This window comes from Triturus cristatus, chromosome 9, assembly GCF_964204655.1.
Source record: "Triturus cristatus chromosome 9, aTriCri1.1, whole genome shotgun sequence".
In the NCBI taxonomy this organism is placed as follows: Eukaryota; Metazoa; Chordata; class Amphibia; order Caudata; family Salamandridae; genus Triturus; species Triturus cristatus.
Window position 1 is genome coordinate 416,608,721 of NC_140592.1, and position 21,889 is coordinate 416,630,609.

The window sequence follows — 21,889 nt, forward strand, 5'->3', positions numbered from 1 at the left end:
CACAACTAAAAAAACGAATATTTTGATAATTAATACATTATCTTTCTAAAAACACACATCAAACAAATAAGCACATATATTCAAACACACTACAATGCATTCTATACAAATTAACACTCACAAACAATATTACATACAGCAATGTTTTCTAAATTGACATGTTTTACAATGATATTAAAAACAACTCTTAAAATAAGATATTCCTGTCGACAATATTTTTTACATCCCGATACTCTTGACAAAATATTTTTGTATCTCAATATTTTTTGTTTGATATTTTCTCTAAACACCAAATATTAGGTGACACACAAACTTTCAAGGGAAAATATTAAGTGTTATTAGATCTTATCATTCACAGCCTTGACAAATTAAGAGGATAATTCAATGGTAGCTGCAGGTAGGGCATTGGTAAACCTCCAATGGTCTTTGCAGTTGCTCACTTTCATATTAATTTTCACACTTGAGGAAATATGAATTTTGTGATCAGTTATGTCCCCTATCGTAGACCCCAACGGCTCCATGTGCATGCTATAAGTACATGTATGTTCCCTCCAGTTCCAGTTTTGAAGACGCAAATATATGTGCGTCCACCGTCAACATGTCCTCTTTCAGATCCGCCATGAATGGGTCAGATATTCCATTCCTAAGTATGAAAGGCCACCGACTTTATGTGGTTCACTTTCCACATTTTACAGATTCAGGCGAGTAGGCCCAGAATTCTGTCATCAAGCCTTTTCCTGCCTTCTGCCTCTGAAAGCTCCAGTCTGAGCCTGCATCTGTATCCATGAACTTTGTCCTACTTCCTGCGCGGCTAACGGTGCCTGATCCAGCCTGTTGCCTGCCAAAAACTGTATTTCACCTTCAAGATTATCTGCTCCGCTCCTCATCCGATGCATTCCTGTCTAGTAGTTTAGGTAAACATTCCTCCAGCTACCGTGCAAAGGGCCAGGCCTCGCTGTCCTCATGCAAGTAATTCATAGCCCCTGTTACCATGGAATATTCCTACCCCCTCGCATCTCATGTAGACACTTAGACGCTTGTACACGCATTAACAGTCAGTATAGAATAGATTCTATCCTAGAGACCTTTCCTCTTGGATAACACAGTTCTTTAAACATAGGATATTAGATATGATATGGGATTAGGTTAACATGACCCCCAGACTTCTGTCTCCACATGTAGAGCTAAATGTCAAGTCCCCTTCACCCTCTAGTTGCACGTCAATCACACGTCATGCGGCTGCGCGCGTATCTCTGCCAAATACTTCTGCTGACATTGCAGGATTCTTTTATGGATCCACCCACTTGTGACCTCATGTATAATGACGTTTATTAAATTACGCCCATATGTTCGCCTTTATTAGTTACGTATGCACATTTTATCTGTATTATCAGCTGTTACGCCTCTTGCATCTGTTATGCATTTCCTATAAAACGGATTATCTGTCAATAATGTATGTCCTTCCTTCCTGAACTTTCGTGGTGATGGAATAGAAGCCTGCAATTCGAATTGTATTCCTTTGTATAGGAATAAAGCCTTTTAGAACCTCTAATACCACGGATTCTGCCTCTTATATTTACTGAGTTGTTCTTACTAGACTTTACCGCATAAAAATAGTACCGGTAATGAAATATTTACCACACACTGATAATTCCTTTTTAATTGAGAGACTTTCTGATTAAATTATATTCTCCTGAATTGCAGTAAAATTTCCCCAACCTTACTAAATTGTTCCTAGGACCAAGTCATAATTTATGCATAAGTTGGGTTCATGTTTTTACTTTTCCCTCAACCCACACTGTTACCTTCCTAGTAACCTTTCACTGGCTTTCCTCTTCAAAAGAATGAATTTTTTATAATTTCAACATTGAAATGCCTCTGCACTTTTACCTTGAGATGACAAGACACTGTTCACAGTCTACACAAATGTATTTGTGTTTGTCCAGCATTTGGTTATGCAAGTTCAATTCTGTATGGATTGTGCTCTGTCCTTTCCTTTAAATGTGTACTTTCATGACGTTTCCTGAAATTATACAAAAATGTGTGAATTTGCACACCTCTAATTCCTGCAATTTGAACTACCACAGTCTGTGGCACTTATATATAAATAAACATAAAATAACAAGGTCACTATTATTAAGAACTATTGCTGAAGCAGGATTAGTATCAATTTATTGGGGACTGCCTACACCATTAGTGTAGCAACCAACACAAGACTCTGGGCTCAAAAACTACTTGAAAACGAAGTTTTTATCCCAGGTAAATTGATTATGTCTACATATTAGATAAGGGACATTGAAGATTACAGCAAGAGTTGTCTCATGACAAACAGGAGTAATTGCATCTGATTAGTGATATTGCAATGACCATCTACTTAAGACAATGGATAATTATGTTTGTTCTGCTTAGTCATGAGTGTCCATGTACCAGTGTTCCAGGGGTGACTTAAGTAACATCACACATCCCTTGACAGCTGATGCTATGTCCCTGCACAATCATTAAGAGACCCTAGTATTGGCTGTTACTAGAGGCTGGTAGAATGTTAAGGAGTGAAAACAACAGATAATCAGAAGGGTACTTATGTCCTTGTTGTCATGGACCATGTGATAAGGAGCAGTAAAGACAGTGCCAGAGTAACAAAGGGAAAGACAAGGATATCAAATTCTACATCTAAATATCCATATCTGAGAGGTCCATCAATATAAAAATATGCCCTACAGAGGGCTGACCAAAGTTTAAATTCCCTTAAGATTAAAAATCAGGTCAGTCCTTGGCTAGTTACTAAGAAACCTTTTTGGAGAAAGCGACAATATCATAGATCCTAATAAGAGCTTGTATATTCCTGCTCAACATGCAAAAACACGTAAATATATATTTAGAGTATGTTAACTGTTGTCTGCAAATGACAGTTGTACATGTAAACATGCACTTCATTGTATTATATATACTGAACACTTTGATTAATGGCTATTAATGGCTATTATTTGTAATGGTGAATGCTTCTGTTTTATTTCTAATCTATTCTTGGAAGACATGATCGCCACTCTGGGTACAGTTAACTCACATCCACCTAAGCTTAGGGACCTTCATGATCAAGTAATCCTTCAAAGCCAAAGAAAAATTGACCTTCCACACCTGCTTGACGTATTACATCTTTACTCCACAGCCAGCGGGATGCTTCGTATCTAGAACAAATCCGAGGTCATGGTGGTCGGTAAGCACTCTGGGGGAATCATAAATGCAAAGCAAATGGCTTCTTCCAGTCCCAGAAACTCCTCATTTCAAAGAATGACTATGCACTGATACAGACATTTTGCACACTGTATGGAACTTTGAAGGGACCCAGCCTCACTCACTTTCTAAACATAGCCTCTACAAAGATATTACTTACTTTGACTTGTGGCAGTGAGGCATTAGGAGGTTGTGATGCTATATTGTTGGACAAAATAAATTAAAAAATGCACAGATACATCTTTAATCTACCAATAAATGCATTGCCAGTGAGAATGCTGTGGGCTATTATTTCCAATTTAACTATGATCAATAGACCTTTCCACTAGCCAGAAATAAAACTCTGAGTTGATAACTTGAAGGTAAAATATTGATTGCAAACTCAAAGCCAGGCTGATATACATCAATCTCAAGAACATACTATAAAATTAGAAGATTACCAAAGGAAGACCAAAGCATTGTACAATTTTGGTTCTCAATAGCAAAGAGCATTTAAGAATTTCTGTGGCAGCAATAAAGACATTAAGGAAAATGATTTGATGTCTAGATGAATAGTTTCTATCCCTCTCCCCATAAATGGAAAAGATTTGCAACATATACTAATCCCTACACTAAAGTAAGGATAGGGAAAACCCTAGTGAATCAAGGAAGCAGGAAAGGTGTCAGCATCAGAACCTCTGGAGAAGTTCTATAGATAAAGATTTATGTATAGCATGAAGCCACAAAATCAAAGATGTCAAGAAAGGTCTGTACCTCTCCAAGTCTAAAGGGAAACTGAGTAGCACCAAGGTGGGTTCACTAATTAAATGCACAAAGAACATTTGAGAAATATAACCTCATACACATCAGAGTACTTTTCCAGTTCCCAGAAATAAACATGGCCACTTGAACACTACTCTCATATACCAGTCTCCACCTCATTTCAGTCTCTTCATTGCAAGATTATGCATATCGCAGAATTTGGTTAATTGACTTATTCTGCCAATAAATCAAATGCTGTTGACTCATCAAACTAATCTCAGGCCTCAATCCTGTAACAAACCTGGATACAAAGGGGCCAATTGTGATGGCGATCTGACCAACCATAACCAACGGCTCATCGGTTGTGGTCTGACCGCCATCTGCTGCTGTGGTCTGACCGACGTGTTACAATGCATGCGTTCTGAGGCAGCAGGTGGAGGGACTGTCTGTGGCACTTTCAACGGGCTCAACGAGCCCATCAGTGCATCCAAACACACAATATTCCCCTTAAGAGAGCAGAGCCAGGCTCGGCTCCGCTGTCAGGATTGTGAGGGTAGTTTCATACAGCGTTTCCATGTCAGCAATTCAGACATGGAAAGGCTGTTGGATAGTATTTTTGGGGGCCCATAGCAGGGCCCCTCTGGCCCTCCACAATGTGGCCTGGGATGCACCTATGTTGCCCCCCTCAACATCCCTGCACCATGTGGCAGACACCACATAGTGCCTGCCTCGCAGTGCAGGGATGTTTGAAAACATCAACTTTTCAATGGAATCTTGTGTTGCGGGCCTTTTCTGCCGCTGCACTATCTTCCATTGAAAAATTGATGTTTCCGACTGCCCTATAGACTGTCGCATCCAAATACTGCAGTTGGAACCGCCGACCTAAGGTCGTACGGTTCCAATCCGCAGTGGTGTCGCCGCCCAACATCGTAATAAACCCCATATGTCCATATCTTTAGGCTTCAGTGTTTCCAATCCAATATACTGTTTGAATGCCTGTAACAATCTCTCATAGTATGCATGAATTGTCTCTTTTGCTTTCTGGGACATCTGATTGATTGAGCCAGTCAATATCTTGGGGTGACACCTTAGATTTCAACCACATCATCACCTGATCATACTTTCTTATCACCATAGGACCTTTAGTGCCAGGATCTCTTGTCCGCTCTCTCTCTGGCCACTCTTTGGCAGTTTTACACGCCATACACAGATCACATGGGCCCACAATGTCAAACAAGGTATCACAGCAGTCCATAAAACATTACAAATGTTCACACACCGCTTATCTTGTTTGAGCCACTCCACAGGTTTCTCTCTTAATTTTAGAAATTCATCTGTGAATGATGCAAGAACACTCCTACTCTAAGGTACATATAACCTCTACTTAGGTACCTCCCATAAAGGGAAGCTAGTAGCTTCTGTCTCCCCACCTCCGGCAGGAGGAGGCTCTCCTGTAGTTCTCTTGGGAGTCGTTCTTTTTGACCATTTAACTTCCCTCTTCTCTAATTCACTCCAAATTTGGATGTTGTGGATTAATTCCCATATTTGCATCTTCATCCCTGGTATTTTCATATGTTTTATGCTGTGATAAGTAAAAGCGAGTCAGTGGCTTTTCAGTAAAGCCTTTGTCCGCTCTAGAGCTCCCATATTTCAGAGCTAATTCAGATATTTTGTCATGGGATTGTCTTGCTCTCCTAGTAACATACTTACTCATGAACAAAAGTGCACTTTGCTGATAAGTTTCAATTCGATACAATGCAAGAAAACCACTTATCATTTCTTCCAATTCCAACTTTAATTTTCCCACGTCCACCTAACTTACTTTCAATGTGAAATGAAGAGTTCCCTGACTCACTTCTGTACTCCCACTCTTATTTGATGTAGCATTAAGAACTTCTAATTTCTGGACATTAAGACCTGGATACTTCTCAGAGGCTTTAGATACTGCCTTTACTTTAGGTTTGCAACTACTATGCGTATTTAAAGGTGGCTCCCAAGTAAGTGAACATAGTTTTACTAAACCTAGGAATGACCTTAAAGATCCAAATCCAGTCTTATGCGCAGATGGTTCTCCGCTTGCACCACAAGGAGAACTTGTAATATTCAGACTTAAAGGAATTAATTCTACCACCCTCTGATACATTGGTGTAATTTCTGATGCTTGTTGTTGAGCAGGGACAACTGAGTTTTGAATCCCACTTTCCCCGGAACCAGGTATATATATAGAAACCACTGGTCCAATGGTACCTGGAACTCTAAATGCATCAGGGACTGTACAAACAGAGGCTCTCTCAGGAAGGAAAGTCCCTGAATTTCCTCCTATCATGTTTTGATTCATGGTAATCCTCCTCATCATGCTCTGGTCCTTCTTCACAGGAGAAATCCCTATTGTATTAGGACTCGCACCTACTGGTGCAGTAGGCAATGTGATATTTCCACCTGCAGAATCGCTCCCACCTACCTCTGTGTGAATCTCATCATACGAGGTGGTTGCTCAGACATTAATACGTCTGAGAGACTATCACTAGTATCACAATCACTGTTTTAATTTTTCTCTCTGGATTCTGTTGTTTTATCTTTCTTTCTCTTTTTGGTCCATCTTTCCACTTCTCCGCTATGCAATAAGGGGTGTAATTTCACTCCTTCTATCATATCATTTCGCCATCATCCTCACATTTTAAATAATTCTCATATTAAATTTACCGCAACATGGAAATGCCAGTGCCCCATCTTTCTCAGTAAACTTGTGCCATTGTTCGAGCCAAATACATGGGTGTAATCTTATATTTATTGCCATATAATGACCTGCAGTATCTTCAGGTGGAGCTTCTTTTCCCCCTCCAAGAGGTATCTGAAGATCTCCTCTAAACAAATCTCATGCAATTTGAAACCATTTCATTTTCAATTAAAATTAATTTGTTTCAACACAAAAATCAATGTTTTGCCTAAAAATCTCATTCCAAATCATCAACCAATAACAGTGAGGCACCTTGTGATGTGGACAGCCAATAGCATCGTAGCTTCACACCAACTGACCTATGCCAGGGCTACACACTGTGACGACAATCTCACTCCTCGTAGCAGCTCACCCTCCTTTACAATTTTCCCAAACGCACTCTTTTCAGCCATAGGCTTGCAACTAAATACAATCCAATAGCAACAAATAACAATTGTCTATTTTACTGAAAAATAGACGGAAATCAATAATACAAAAGTAACACAATCACACATTCAAATGAAACCTCATCATGCGGGGACTCACTCTGATCAGTGCAGCTTTCCTCTGTGCAAAAAGTCTGCATCACTAATCATACCTTACTTTTACACAAAAGATAATAGTTACTATCTCTATTGGGCTGCCGACCACATCCCACGATAAACCCCCCAAAACCTTAGTAGACAATTACAATACAGTGTCTTCCACATTTTTTAATATTGTCCTAGGGTTTTAGGCCACGTCGGACCCGATAACAACTTCTCCACAATAAGTGCTACACTCACACCATCAACTTACCATATCATGTGACACAATCTCCGCGAGACACCACACTATTGCCACAAACACTGCAAGCTAAGCATGAGCCGTTTACACACAACCCTATTGATACTCACTCCCCTGCTGTAATAATTAGCTCTCAAAGCACTGGAATATCACCAATTTTCCAAGTTGAGACATGGGCACTAGGGGCTGAGATTGGATCTGGACTAATCTAATGCAACAGCTTTCTAACCCCTCTAGTTCAGGTACTAACCATCCTTGCTCTGATAACGCTTTAGGCTTTTACTTCCACTTTAACTCTGGTCAATAGACCTCTGTAGTAGCTTGAGAGTAAAAGGGGTTAACAACAATTTAAATCTTAAGGTACAGGGTGAGCATTAGGACTGCACTAAAACGTCTGGGTCGATACCTTGAAGGTAAAAGGTTTATTGCAAACTCAAAGCTTAGACAGATATATTTCAATCTTAAGAACATACTATAAAAGTACAAGATTACCAACCATATGTGCTGTTATGCGTTGTTGTATGGGAAAAACAGGTGTTAGTCACAAATGTTTCAGTTACCTTCTTAGAATCTGTTTTTGTTTATAACTCTTTGCTGCTGCATGTTGCACTTTATTTAATTTGGATTTACTTTGAAGTCGATATGGTATAGTATTTTTATTAATTACAAAATTGTATATGTATTTAAATCTACTTTATTTATGGTGGTAAAAGACTTAATTATAGTCCTCTAATTTGTCTTTCTGCATATTCGGTGATATTGATTGTTCCCATTTGCTCATAGACCTTCTATTTTTCCTGTGTTATGGAAACTTGAGAACTGACTATGAAGGGGCACGTTTCTTTGATGATGGGCTAATTTGAATGTAATAGTGCTGTTGTTATATAGTTATTAATTCTGTTTAACAGTGAACTTTGATACAATTACGCTGGAATTTATTTGTTTAGTATTTTATTATATTTATGAAGGCAACTAACTGAGTTTGTATTGTAATGTGTATTTATATGAAATTAGTGCATATTTTTAAGTGGACCTCATTGGAGATCCAAATTCTTAATAAAATTGAATTGAATTGAATTGATTACCAAAGGAAGACCAAAGTGTCGGACAATATTAGTCCTCAACAGCAACGAGCATATAAGAATTTCCGTAGCAGCAATATAGAAAATAAGTAAAAGGATTTGATGACTAGACGAATGGTTTCAATCCTTCTCCCCATACATGGAAAAGATTCGCACCATCTACTAAACCCTATACTAGAGTAAGGATAGGGAAAGCCCTATTGAATCAAAGAAGCAAGAAAGGTGTCAGCAACAGATTCTCTGGAGAAGTTATGTAGGTAAAGAATCATGTATATCAAGAAGCCACACAATCAAAGACGTCAAGAGAGGTCTGTACCTCCCCACGTCCAAAGGGAATCTGACTAACCCCAAGCTGGATTCACTAATTAAATGCACAAAGAACATTCAAGAAATATGATCTCATATACATAACAGTACTTTTAAAGTTCCCAGGAGTAAACTTGGCACCTTGAACAATACTCCCATATACCAGTCTCCTCTTCCAAAGCATCCTTGGGTTCCTCCCTTCACCTGATAGTACCAACTGGTAACGCTCCCTTTGTTCTTCGCTAAAATTATTTGCCCTTGACAGTTCTTCCTCACATCACTATCTCAGTAATACAATGTGCTTTTTACTCACTATTGAATGCCTTTGGTCAGCACGTGCTGAGGAGAAAACATGCAGAAATATAACTTTCACACAAACTCCAGATGATGCAGAACACCGCTGCAAGACTTGTACTAGGCATCCCCCAGCACAGACACATCAGCCAACACCTACGAAGCCTCCACTGGCTCCCTGTGGAGAAAAGAGTCACCTTCAAAATCCTCACCCACGCCTACAAATGCCTACACAACACCAAACCCAAATACCTCAGCGACAGAATCAACTTCCACGTACCCAAAAGAACCCTCTGATCTTCCAACCTCACACTAGCCGAAACCCCACGCATCCACAGAGCCAGAGCAAGCGGAAGATCCTTCTCTCACATTGCGGCCAAAACCCGGAATGAACTCCCGACAGACATCAGACGCACCCCCTCCCTGAACACCTTCAGGAAGACCCTCAAGACCTGGCTCTTCAGCTAAACAGATCTGTGGACCCCGCAGCGCCTTGAGACCCTCACGGGTCAGTAGCGAGCTCACTAAAACCCTGAGTGATTGATTGATTGATTGATTGATTGATTGATAAATGTCTCTACTGTAAGCTTAAGGCCCACAGTCGTGCTAACTTAACAGTTTTCTTTAAATGCATTTTACTTCTACAAGCTACATATAATCCAATAAATGAAATCTTATATAAAGGAATCAAGTTATATTATACTGTACTCTTATATATGGCACAAAAAGCTAACACATATATTAGTAAACAAAAATGACAACTTGTCAAAAATTATAAAACACACATATAATTCATTCTCACTAATCCCTTGTGCTTATGGTTCATAAAATTCATTTTAGCACACCACCTTACAATCTAAACCTATTGAAGATTAATAGCAGCAATCCAGAGGAAAAAACTTTAATATGGACACACAAACATATATGTCAAAAACACACAATAAATGAACTTTCTATACCTCTGGTGCACCATTTCTCATTTGTATAATTGCATCACACAAGTACTTAAGGCCAAATGTAGACATATGTATAGCGTAACCAAACTTAAAAGGATGGAGCCAATATTATGCTACTCCACCAGACAAATCTGCCTGAAATTTGGGTTTATTAAACAATCTATAGCAAGACGGGAGCCTACATTAAATGCTGCAGTGGTCAACTGACAAATTTATTAAAGCAGTATTATGTTCAGTAATTGTCAACTCACCCACTACACCTTCAAGCACCTATTTGGATTCAGCTTTATAAGCCTTACGGATGAAATATTTCTGGGATCTAAACGTTATGTGGCATATTTACCGGAATGGTGGTGCAGGGCAGTGCAGCAAGTTACCTTGCTGCGCTGCCCTGCAACACAGGGAAAGAGCAAGAATGCACCATATTTATCCAATATGGTTCCTGTCCTTTTCCACTGTGCTACCCCAGTTAGAGCAGCCGAGCTCCAACGCACACACCCTTGCACCATGATGCAAGGGTGCTTGCGGTACAGGCAGTATTGTATTTGTGCAGGAAAGGGCCCCTTACTGCACAAAAATAATCCATAGAGGTGTTTTCCTCCTTCTATGTGTGCTGCAGAATTACACAGATTTGCATTACTCAATATTTGTGAAGCCTTTAAAAGTGACGCAAAGTGGCTTTGCGTTGCTTCATAAATATGATTTGGGGCTTTGCATCGTGCATGCAACATGGTGCAAACATAAAGCAAGGCCCTCATAAATGTTATCCTATTTATCTGCCCTTTAAAGATTAGTTAACTACACCATGGAGAATCTTTTACTAGCACAGGACAAGGTGTTACTATCAAAACGGTCCCATTATACATAGCTATAAGGTGTTTAACCTATCCGCCTATCTTGTGTCTGGTTATCCGGCATTCAGAACATGTAAGTGTATGAGCTTATGTTTTGGATGCCTATCCCCACTTTTGCACAGCCTCCCTCGTTAAAAGAAACAGCGACTACCATTTTCCGTCTATGTGGGGCTACTTGAGAGGACATGGTCCACTTAGCATGCATCTGCCCAGCACGTCTTCAGAATGGAAGGGAATACTTGAGTGCAGCATTCACTCAAAGGAGCATACACTCAAGTAGCGAAGCAATTCTCGCTGGTTTTAATCCAGCTGACACAATCTTAAATTGTCGTTTTACAAAACTCTTATCTAGGGTCGAACACCAACTGATGAGTTTGAAATGCATAGGTTTGACCCATGTTTGAACTTTCTACTTACTGAATCTATGATGTATTTACGATTTTATATAATTATTGTACATACTTACTTAATCACCCATATTTGCTCTTACTAATATTATTGCTGCTCTAAATTAGGTATTGATGCCACCTATGATCATTTTAAAATGCATACAGTGAGATGGAATATGTTTTTTATTGATTGTTGTGTCTTCTTGTAAAGATGCAGTAGTGTTACTATGAATTAAGAAAATGTACATTTGAAAAAGAAAGAGAAGGCAGTTAGGTTTGTCCTACCTTCAACATCTCGATTTTTCATGAGGATCATGAGCCCAAATCTCAGGGTTGTGCTGACTGTTTCTGTTCCTGCTGAGAACAAGTCAAAGGTGGTGACAACCAACCCCTCAATGTGGAATTCGCTGTTGGGATTTCCCTTCTCCTGCACGAAAAACAGTATTGAATACAAGTTAACAGAGATGGTGAGCAAAGTAATTACACTAAAGATAATATACAGCAGACCTTTCTTGTGGGACAGCCATTATTGAATGGTGTATTATCCCGCCTAGTGTAATGCGAGAAGCCCTTTCTTGGAATGCCTGCAGCTGCTGCTCAACTGACTTGTTTATGTATTCCCTCATGTAACTGTGTTGGCATGCAGCTGGAACATTCACTCTCCACTCCCACTTAAGAAATGATGTGTAGCAGTTATCAACTTTGCTTTATGATGTCCACAATGTTATGTAGATCCGCAAAACCCTGTGTCTATGACACCCAGTCATTTTCCCAATTACAACTCTGTGTATTTAGTTATCAATCTTCTATATATCAACCTACAAAACAAATTATTCTATGGTTTCTCCAAGTAAACTGGCATTGGCAATGCCAGAGGTTTGGCTTTTTAATATTAGAAATATCCTGAAACGTTTAAATAATATAAACAAAAGTTAACATGTGGGCAGCAGGTATCACTACTTAGTACAACACACCTGGAACCTGCTCTTTGTTGTACATTAGCAGAGCTTCATAAAAAGCTTGCAATCCAACCTTGTGCAAAGCATGGTCTGAAATACCACCTAACAAACAGTATTCACACAGTGTTGAATCACAAAGCACAATATTGAGAAAATATGTTTAAGTCGAGAAAACTTTCATTTGGGTGGTAATTTAAATGTTGGTCCATTTTTACGATCTTTACAGAAAATAAGACCTTGATATTCAAGTTGGCATACAAAACTGGATGCTAGAAACCTTTCTAAAATTAAATCACTAGAAAGGCAGATTCCTCTTTCTGACTTCTTTTTTGAGCAACAAATTTGATCTCTCTATCCTGGACATGCTGACTCTTCTCTGTAAAAAATCTATTGAGTCATACTTGATCTTGCCCTTACTTCATTCCTGCACATAAAAAGGTAGAAGAATCTCTGGGTTTTCTTCCCAGTGCACTGAAAATCAGTTTTCTTATTCCTGCTAAGCAACACAAAAAAGCAGTCAATGCTCTAGTTACAGGCACAAATGTATTTGAGAATGCTGTTTTAGCTTTTTTTAATCAGCCCTTGGGTTACCCCTGATCTTTTAGTCATGTCAAGAGGTCATCAGTTTCTTTGAAGAAATCATCCCTGTGTGTACAGTTTCTCCGGAGTCTCAGCTGGCCATGTGTAAAATTATCTCTGAGATTCTTTGGATGGTGACTAGAGTACCTGAGCAATGTGTTGTGTTCCATTGGCTTTCTAAATAAATTATATGTAGGCCAGACTAGACAGAAAGTTAAGACTAGAATTTTCCAGCATTGCTGAAGGATCCGGTGCAAGACGCAGGGCCCCACTTGTGGAGCCCTCCATCAGGTTGCAACACACTGCAGATAGCTTAAGATGGTGGGCATTGGAAAAGGTGACTCGCAAACTAGGAGGGAGTGACTTGTCATCTCTCTCCAATTACGTGAATGCAAATGTATACACTTGTTAGACATGGTTAGGAAGAGTCTGAATGAATCTGAGAAAATATCAAAGCAGGCCGCCCTACTCTGTATGCGATAAAAAATAGATAAACAAATTCCAATGAGGAGTAACTATTCTAATACGTATCCAACGCTGCCATGCATGTCCCATTTGAATCACGTTTTTTATTCTTCACTGAGGTATTTAGTCTTCACCAATGATGTCACCACGAACCACTGTATCATATGGAATGTAAATCAATGCCACTACCATGGTGGTTGAGGACTAGGGTATTACTTGTATACAAATATCGTGGCTACGCTTGGTAGCCTCAGGTCCATCACTACTGATGCGAGGCCGAGAGGTACCTCCAGGGGATGCAGTATTTTTAGCAAGTTTTTAGCAGAATGTCCTTATATGCATAATACGTCCATGATTGTACATGACGTTATCTAGCCTTTGCGCTATGTTGTAAGACAGAACACCACTATATGAGACAATGAGCTGCTCACACACAGCGTTTTTACTTGTGGCCTGCCTCGGCTGATATTACTCAGCTACGTTGCCATGTCTACTGCTGACATAAGGTCTGATAGCTTCCGCGTCATCAACCAGCTGTCTGGCTCTATGCCGGGTTGGAAGTGCACGCTTACGCGGCGGCAACCCTTCTTAACCTTATTCACCGCTGGCCCACATCTTGCCAGTAGACTTGAGTCATGCAGCGGGGACAGACGGATTTGGACGCACCATCTTTTGAAGGTAATTTAGATGACTTTTTCATGCCAATATTCACGCTTGTGATATATCATTACATTGGCCTAACCACAGGAATGTCCACTTTTGTGTCTTCTGTAGTAATATTACCAGGACGTTTGAAGCACTTTTGGCACATTTTCCCTATCATCCCCAGATAGACAGGAATTCAAGGGGTCGTGATCCTGAGTCACAGATTACCAAAATAAGGTACTAATGCTCCAAGACAGATTAATTCACATAACTACACTTTGCGTTGGGTATGTAGATCTAATGCCGCCCCCTATATATATTTTTTTCTTCCCAGTTACCCTTGGATGAGGCCACACAGGAAAGTTTACCTATTTTGGATTTCCATAGAGGTACATTTGGAGGATTTTCTGAAACTTTAAGGATCCGTTCACTACATTTAGCAATCGCAAGGCCCATATGCAGGTGAAAGGTGTAGGAGAAACCCTCCTGTTTCACCTTGTTAAGATTAGGTATAATATATTGATACTCTCTATTGATACCTTGTGTGTTTTTTACCATACACACTACTCTGAAATATATTCATAGTCCTGAAGAAGACCCTGGGTGATGTTTATCATTTGCACTCTTTGAATAGGGGTCGAAACATTGACATACAATTCAGGTATTCTGTACTAGTACTCCACATATCGGTGCTAAATAATAAGGCTATATGTGTCAATAAATATACTAAGTTACTATGGATGCCAAATTACGTGTTTTTCTTCTGTGTATTGTAAATGTTAAACATTTGTATTGTGTTTATTGTAAATTATATGGCACAAATTTATGTATGTAATGATATATGTTGTCAAACTGTCTTGTGTTTTTACATATTTGTGTATGTATTTTGCCACACAATATATGACTGATAATATATCGATCACTTTTTGAGTCTATAACATCAGTCTAATTATCTCTTGTGTTTGTATGGTATTTAATGTTGACTGTATACCATTGATTGTTTTTCCTAGTGGTCAGGGCAAACAAAAAGTTGTATAGCAATTCTGCCTTCCTTGACAGAACCAACCATTAGCATTTACTGTTTTAGTTCCCCAGATTCTGTGAAACACCGGGCTACCCCATTAATCTTTAATGACACTATATTGAAGGCCATTTCAGTTTTTAAAAGGAAAAACACCTGAAATGGTTTTCTTTCAGAAAGCTTCCTGAAGTCTATAAGGATTCTGAAAACCGTAGTAATGACGTTGCAGTCATTTAGATAAGTAATTCACGGGCAAATAATAGCATTTTATGTTCCCAGCTTCCAAATGATATTCCTTTTTTATTTCTTTTTAGTTGTCCTGTCACTAGCAAAGGATTCATTAGCAATTAGAAGAAAGTGGTTGGGGGGCACACAGAAACCCTATTTCATACATCTTTCCATGCTAGAGTTGTTTGAGAATACCCCAATGAAGGATATCTTCACTCTTGAATTTATCCATGATGCCATAACCATTTGCATCTACCTTCCACCAAATCTGAACCTCCCACTCATCTGCCATTTAATTGACTAGCACATGTTGTTAACAGAATCTTTCAGCATAAATCGCTAAAAGAACTAGAGGTATCTTTTTCTTTTTGGTTTTCTGCAAGTAAGGCTATTCTTCTAATGATATTGATCGATATTTCCATTTCTTTCTGAGGTAGCAGGGTGCAGATATATTCTTTGGTCTTCCTTCCTTCCCACCATTTTTAGGTTTTCTTCATTTCTCAAGGCCAGATGTCGACAATGCGGGGAGTGCAAGGTAAGTGTTTTTCTTTTTTTTAAATTGTATTTTCCCTCATCGTCGTCTGTTGAGGTCAAGGTAGCGTTGCGTGGCTTGATAAATCTTACTTGGTAGTTGCATTGTTAATATTGAACAATATGATGTTGATGTACACCATGATATATGTACGCATAAAAATGAACTTGTGCTGGAGCAGAGTTTTCTGTTGAAAATTTATCGGGTTTTAAGCTCCAGTTTTGTTTATATGTTTTGATTAAAAATACTAGTTTAAAAAACACGAATTAATAGTTTGTCTTGTTAAGGTCAGACTAACCAACATTACTAATGAGAGAAACTACACGTGGGAATGCATATATGTTGCTTAATAATAATGTGCGGTTCTAATTAAATGAATGTTGCAAAGTGCTATTTGTTTAAAGCACAAACGCTTTTTAAAATAACGTGTACTAATGCTTTATTGCGTAGCAGAAGGCTAGATAATTACATACACATATGGGTATTAGTGGGGATTGACACTGTTTAATCATTTACAGCCTCATGCATCAAGCCAAAATCCAGTCGGTAAAATACCGATTTGCTAATAGCTCCCGGTATTGAGTCAAAAATACCCAATCCCAATGCATCAACCCAAAAGCAAAAATCGCTATTTAAGGAATCCTTAAATAGCGATTCCTTAAATAGCGATAGCATTTAAGGAATCCCAAATTGAGATTCCTTAATTTAAGGAATCTCTATTTGGGATTCCTTAAATGCAATGCATGAAAGTAAAAAAATTAGCGAATTCGCTAATAGGGGGAGCAAATTACCATGAAGATGAACTGCATGGTAATTTGCTAAAACTTTGAAAAATGCACTTTGGTGCATTTTTCAAAGTTTCATGTTGCGCACACACATGCCCTTAGAGCATGTGTGTGTGCAACATATGTGCACATATCAATTTCAGGGGTGCAATAAGGTGTCATTTTGACACCCTTGCACCCTTGAAATTGCATGAGCAATTTGCGAGAACCTACTGGTACTCGCTATTTGCTCATGCAATCTCCAATTCATTCCTATGGGCCTGGAGGCCCATAGGAATGATTGGGATGGCATTCCTTAATTGCTACTCGCAATTTGCTAGTAGCAATTAAGGAAAGTTAAGGAATCGCTATTTGAATAGCGATTCCTACATGCATAGCCTTTTGCTATTCCTTATTAGCGAATCCTTATTTTTCGCTAATAAGGAATCGCAAATGCCAATGTTGATGCATATGCCCCTATGCTGTGGTAACGTTTTTTTGTGTTTCTTTTAATTAAGATGGTCCGTTTGCCCTAAAACAAGATGGCTGCCTTTTACAGCCTGCACTCGAGTGATTGAATTTTGATGGGAGGCCTTGCTGAATATGGTCGAGAGTCACCTGACCGCAGCCTTTGCCTGGTTAGAAAGTTTTCCGTGAGGACAGTAGCTCTGGGAACGATTCCAGCTGCCCTTGGACAAGGATAAAGTCACAATGAACAATAACCAGTCTGCGGTAGCTCTGCTAAGATATCAAGGAAAGAACATTTACGAAAGATACATTTGCAAACTCGAGTTTCCTTCTTCCGTCTTTTTATTTTTTGTGATTTTTCCTGAGCGGAGGTTTCCTAAATGTAACTGAGTGACATCCTTTCCTGCTCGCTCTGCCCAGCAGCTCAACGGATATTCAACATTTGTTTGTAACTTTTATTTGTTATTTTTCCTATAAAATGCTAGACTAGAGAGGGTCTGTTCCCATTCGCGTTTGTTCGTTCATTCTTTGGGTTTCCATTGCGTCCATCGCGTTCATTGCGTTCACATGCGCTTGGACTTCTTCCTGAACCTATGCTGAGGACGGCAGCTCAAGAGACTTTACCGAGAGACCTGTCCTGACCCATTTAGCTAGAATAGGTAACTATGAGAATAATGATTTTGCTAATGATTGACTTTTCATTTGAATTAATTTAGATAAATAAGCATTTGTTTGAATTACAGTGTTGGGTGTTCATTTCTTGTCAATTATTGAGTTTCCAATGTATCTCCTATGTTTAAAATCATGACTCAGGACAATAACCTTATGGTTACATTGACCTCATTGTAGATGCAGATTGGTTTATTCCTTTATTCAGCGTGGATAGAGTAAATAGTATGAGTTTTAGTGTGATGGGCCCTAGCGTATGATGTATGTATGTGCGTGTGACTGTAGATTTACTCTGTCTGTGGAAGTAGGGGGATTTTATATGCGCCGATCTGCAGCACTTGCAGCTCTGTTGTTGAATTTAATTGATGTGACCGCCCCCTCATCTCTGAGTCAGAAATGTGTGGTTAGGCAGGCCCTGTGCCCTAGGCCTGAAGCAACTGATTGACAGATCACAGATGGGGGAAGATGTAACCCTTAGACAGAATGCACGAAAAGGGAAAACCCAAATCGATCCCACCGATTGAAGTGACACCACAATGGTATCAGGAGATTGCGCCTAATAAAAGATGATTGGCCGGAGGGATGTGCAGTCTCAAAAACATCATAAAGTCAGATGCCACACTAAGTTAGGAACACACAGCCAATCAGAACACAGCATGCACATTACATGCAGTGATCACACACACTTCATGCCAGAAATCTGGATATGTACCCACTGGCCCTGCAGTACATTCACGCAAGATAAAGGCCCACCTGTGTTTCTTATCAAACCCCTGATTTGTGGTCTTGTGACTTGGTCCAAATTTCTTCCACCAAAGGTATGCATAAATCATTTTATGATACTTCATGTGAAGTATAAAATGCTGGCGGAAACCAATATGCTTGGAGACCGTCTTCAGACCCCGACTCTTTTGCCTGATCTCCCAGACGCTGCGTTTAAATAAACAGCAGTTCCTGTTTTGCCAAATGCCCCTTGTCTTCCATTTTTTCAAATGTAAATTTATATTGAGCAACAGCATCATCCTTGAGCCCCATTGCGTGGTGTAAGGGCAGCACAACAGCTTGGTAAATTGTCCCCCTAGTATTTACAGTGCTTTCAAATTTACTGTTATTTTGCACTGTTAGTCATTTGTAGTACTACGGCTTTCGACAGTGAAACTCTCTTTTTCTCTGTTGTGACTATTGATGCCTTAACCCTCCTAATTTTGAATTTTTGGGTGGTTGGTGTGTCCATTGTGAAAATGTTTGATCAACTGAAAAATTGCTAAACTACCTTTAGAGTGGCTCTTTATGGAAACGTAACTTGATTCTTGCTTGATCATGAACAACACAGCAAAATATATTGCAGCAGACTTCCACTGGGACTAAGGTATCTCTGAATGAGATTCCAAAGAGTTTAATTCAGTAATAACCCAACTTTGGCAAGCCCACTTTCGAGTGAGATAACTAACCTCATTGAACTAATACACTATACTTTTGCACATAACGCATAAGACAAAGTAGTAAATGTGTTACCATAGTACAGCATACACGTTATGCAGAAACTGAACAAGTCCTAAGTACTTTCAAGTCCTTTAAGGCCTTTAGTGTTACAATCCAGATATTACCTGATTCATTTTTGCAAGAAAGCAGTCAATAAAGCTTCCGAGGCAATTAGGATCCAGTATCTTCTGATGAATTTTCACTCTCTCTTCCACAAATTCTTGCACCTGCTGGACATTCTTAAACAACTGCTGGTGAGGTCCAGGTAAGCGCCCCAAGATATTTGGGAAAAAGTTGTACAGCTGAAAAAAAGAAGCAAGTGGAATATTTCAGTGTAGTCTCTGGCTTGAATATTGATTATTTGTATGGTTAAAAATATTAATGTCGCACCCTATGTGTGGCTATCAGAATAAGCAGTTAGCAGCTGAATGATTGGTTCATGGTTCAAGATAAGGTTAGTTCTTGATTCACCACAGTACTGCTTCCATCCTGCATAAAGGATGGACAAAGGGTGTAATATGGACTCCAGAGTCTTTGGAAGAATATTCAGAAGTTCAAAAACGAATATCTTAAATTTGCCAAAGTTGAGTATTCTATGAGTGGTTAGAGTTGGGGCAAAGATCGGTAGGCACAAGACAGTTAATTTTACAAATCTTTCTTGATGCATACATTCTCAAGTGTTTCCCTCTGCACACATTTGCTCAAGATTAATCATAACATATTTTACACATTGTCACATGAATACTATAATATGTAATTATCCATAGTACATTGGCAAGCTGTAGCATTTAGATATCTGGGGATTCATATCTACCATAGTAATCAAGATCTTTTAGACGGCAACATCACGAGGGCGGTCACAGCGTTAAAATCCCAGATCGAATTCTGGAAAACGCTTAATCTTTCGGTTAATTGTAGAGTGGAGTTAATAAAAATGGTCATGTTGCCACGTCTCCTATATCATTTTGCTATTTTGCTACGCCACCTACCTGGTCCTTTTTCCGCTCTTTGGAGAAGATTGTCCGAGATTTTGTTTGGAATAATTCCCGGTGCAGGGTGGCATTGGTAAATTTGTACCTACTTCGCCCAAGGGGGGGGGGGGGGGGCTGGCTTTACCCAATTTTGAACATTATTTTCTGGCGTCGCAAATCCTGTGGGTGCTCGAAATGGGTGGCGGAATTACATCTATCGGACTTGGCGGAGCGTGACCCTCCGTATTCTTTGGAGCGGATTCTTCCCATATTTCACCCCTGTAATAGATCAACTGAGCCTCTCCCGTTGCTGGTCTCGACAGCACTGAAGTGTTTTCAGAGGGCGCTGCGTCTTACTAGACGCGTTTTACCGTATGCGCCTGTAGTGCTTTCATTAGGTATGCCGACCATACGGGGACGTGTACGCAGTTCTGATTTGATGGAATGGGAAGGAGCAGGCATATCTACTTTGGGGGATCTCTACGGAGAGGGCACATTACGGACCTTCCTGGATATTGTGGTAGAGGATGGGATGTCTACGGGCCAATTCCTAAGTCATGCCTCCTGGGTGACCGTGATGATGAGGCGCTGGAGGGGCGATGTTGCGCAGGAACTTCTGACGCATCTTATGATACAATATGTGCACATTTTGGGTACAGGGCGTCACTTGGTCAAATGGTTTGCGGAGTCTATTAGGGAACATACCTTGACAGACTTAACGCCACTGAGAGCTAAGTGGGAGATTGACCGAGGAAGGCCCTATTCGGAAACAGAATGGTCCATGGTCTTGGAAACCCCAAACAGGTCCCCAGAAATGCTCGTTTTCGATTGATACAGTTTTATATTGTCCATAGGGCTTATCTTTCCCCGGATAAGATTAATAGCTATTTTCATAGACAAGATGCGTGTTGCCCTCGATGTAAGATGACGGACGTGGACCTCCTGCACATGCTCTGGGCCTGCCGCGCTCTGCGTGTTTACTGGGAGGGGGTGTTTGAAGCATTGACCGCATGTACGGATAGGGAAGTGCCGAGTAAATGGGAGACCTGCATTACTGGTGTCTTCCCCAAAAACAAAAAACACAAAGCATCCATCCGGTATTTGGATCTGCGTTTTACGGTGGCCAAGCGATTGTTCACCCGTCGATGGAAGGCGGCAGAACCCCGCCAACCAAAGCCTGGTTTCTGTCAATGTTGAACTGGGTGAAAGAGGAAGCAGTTTCATTGGTTCGGGAAGACACGATGGCACTGCGTAGATTCCCTATTTTCGCTGCACGGAATACCATGTTGTGCGTGTTACAAGGGCTGTTGTTGCCGGATGACCAAATAGATGTTCCCACTTTGGATACATAGAGTGTGATACCTGGGTAGGTTTGTGGCATGTGCTTTGACTTGCTGCATAACCGGGGCCACTCCCGCTCCACACTGGATCATCCTCTCTCTTAATGATTTAGATGTGCATCTATGAGTTAACTGATGGGCTCTCCCCTTTGGATTCATGGGGGTCTGTGCCTTTTCCCACACCTCTTTGCAGACCCTATTTCCTTTCCTGCCCCCTTTCTGGCAGTTTTTCCCCATGTTAGAAGTTTGTGTTTTGTTATTTTTTTTTAATTGTTTGGCTATCTGCACAGATTTATGTGATGTGGCGGAGGGGAGCCATAAGGGTTATATACTTGTGATTGACAAGACTTGCTTGAACACCATTTTCTTTATTGTACAATAAGTTGACAATGCCATTTTCTGATTGGTGGG

At 39.9% G+C, this 21,889-nt stretch overlaps 1 protein-coding gene across 2 annotated transcripts in view; it reads right to left on the reverse strand.

The window, feature by feature from the left end:
• The window catches only part of LOC146798073 (cytochrome P450 2G1-like), a 998,619-nt gene that overhangs the window by 777,531 nt on the left and 199,199 nt on the right, over positions 1 to 21,889 (reverse strand). For both annotated transcript variants that reach the window (XM_085625291.1, XM_085625290.1), the window contains exons 5-6: positions 19,293 to 19,469; positions 11,641 to 11,782 (exon numbers count right to left, since the gene is read on the reverse strand). In XM_085625291.1, the coding sequence (XP_085481417.1) occupies positions 11,641 to 11,782; positions 19,293 to 19,469 (319 nt within the window). The remainder of the gene's footprint in view (positions 1 to 11,640; positions 11,783 to 19,292; positions 19,470 to 21,889) is intronic.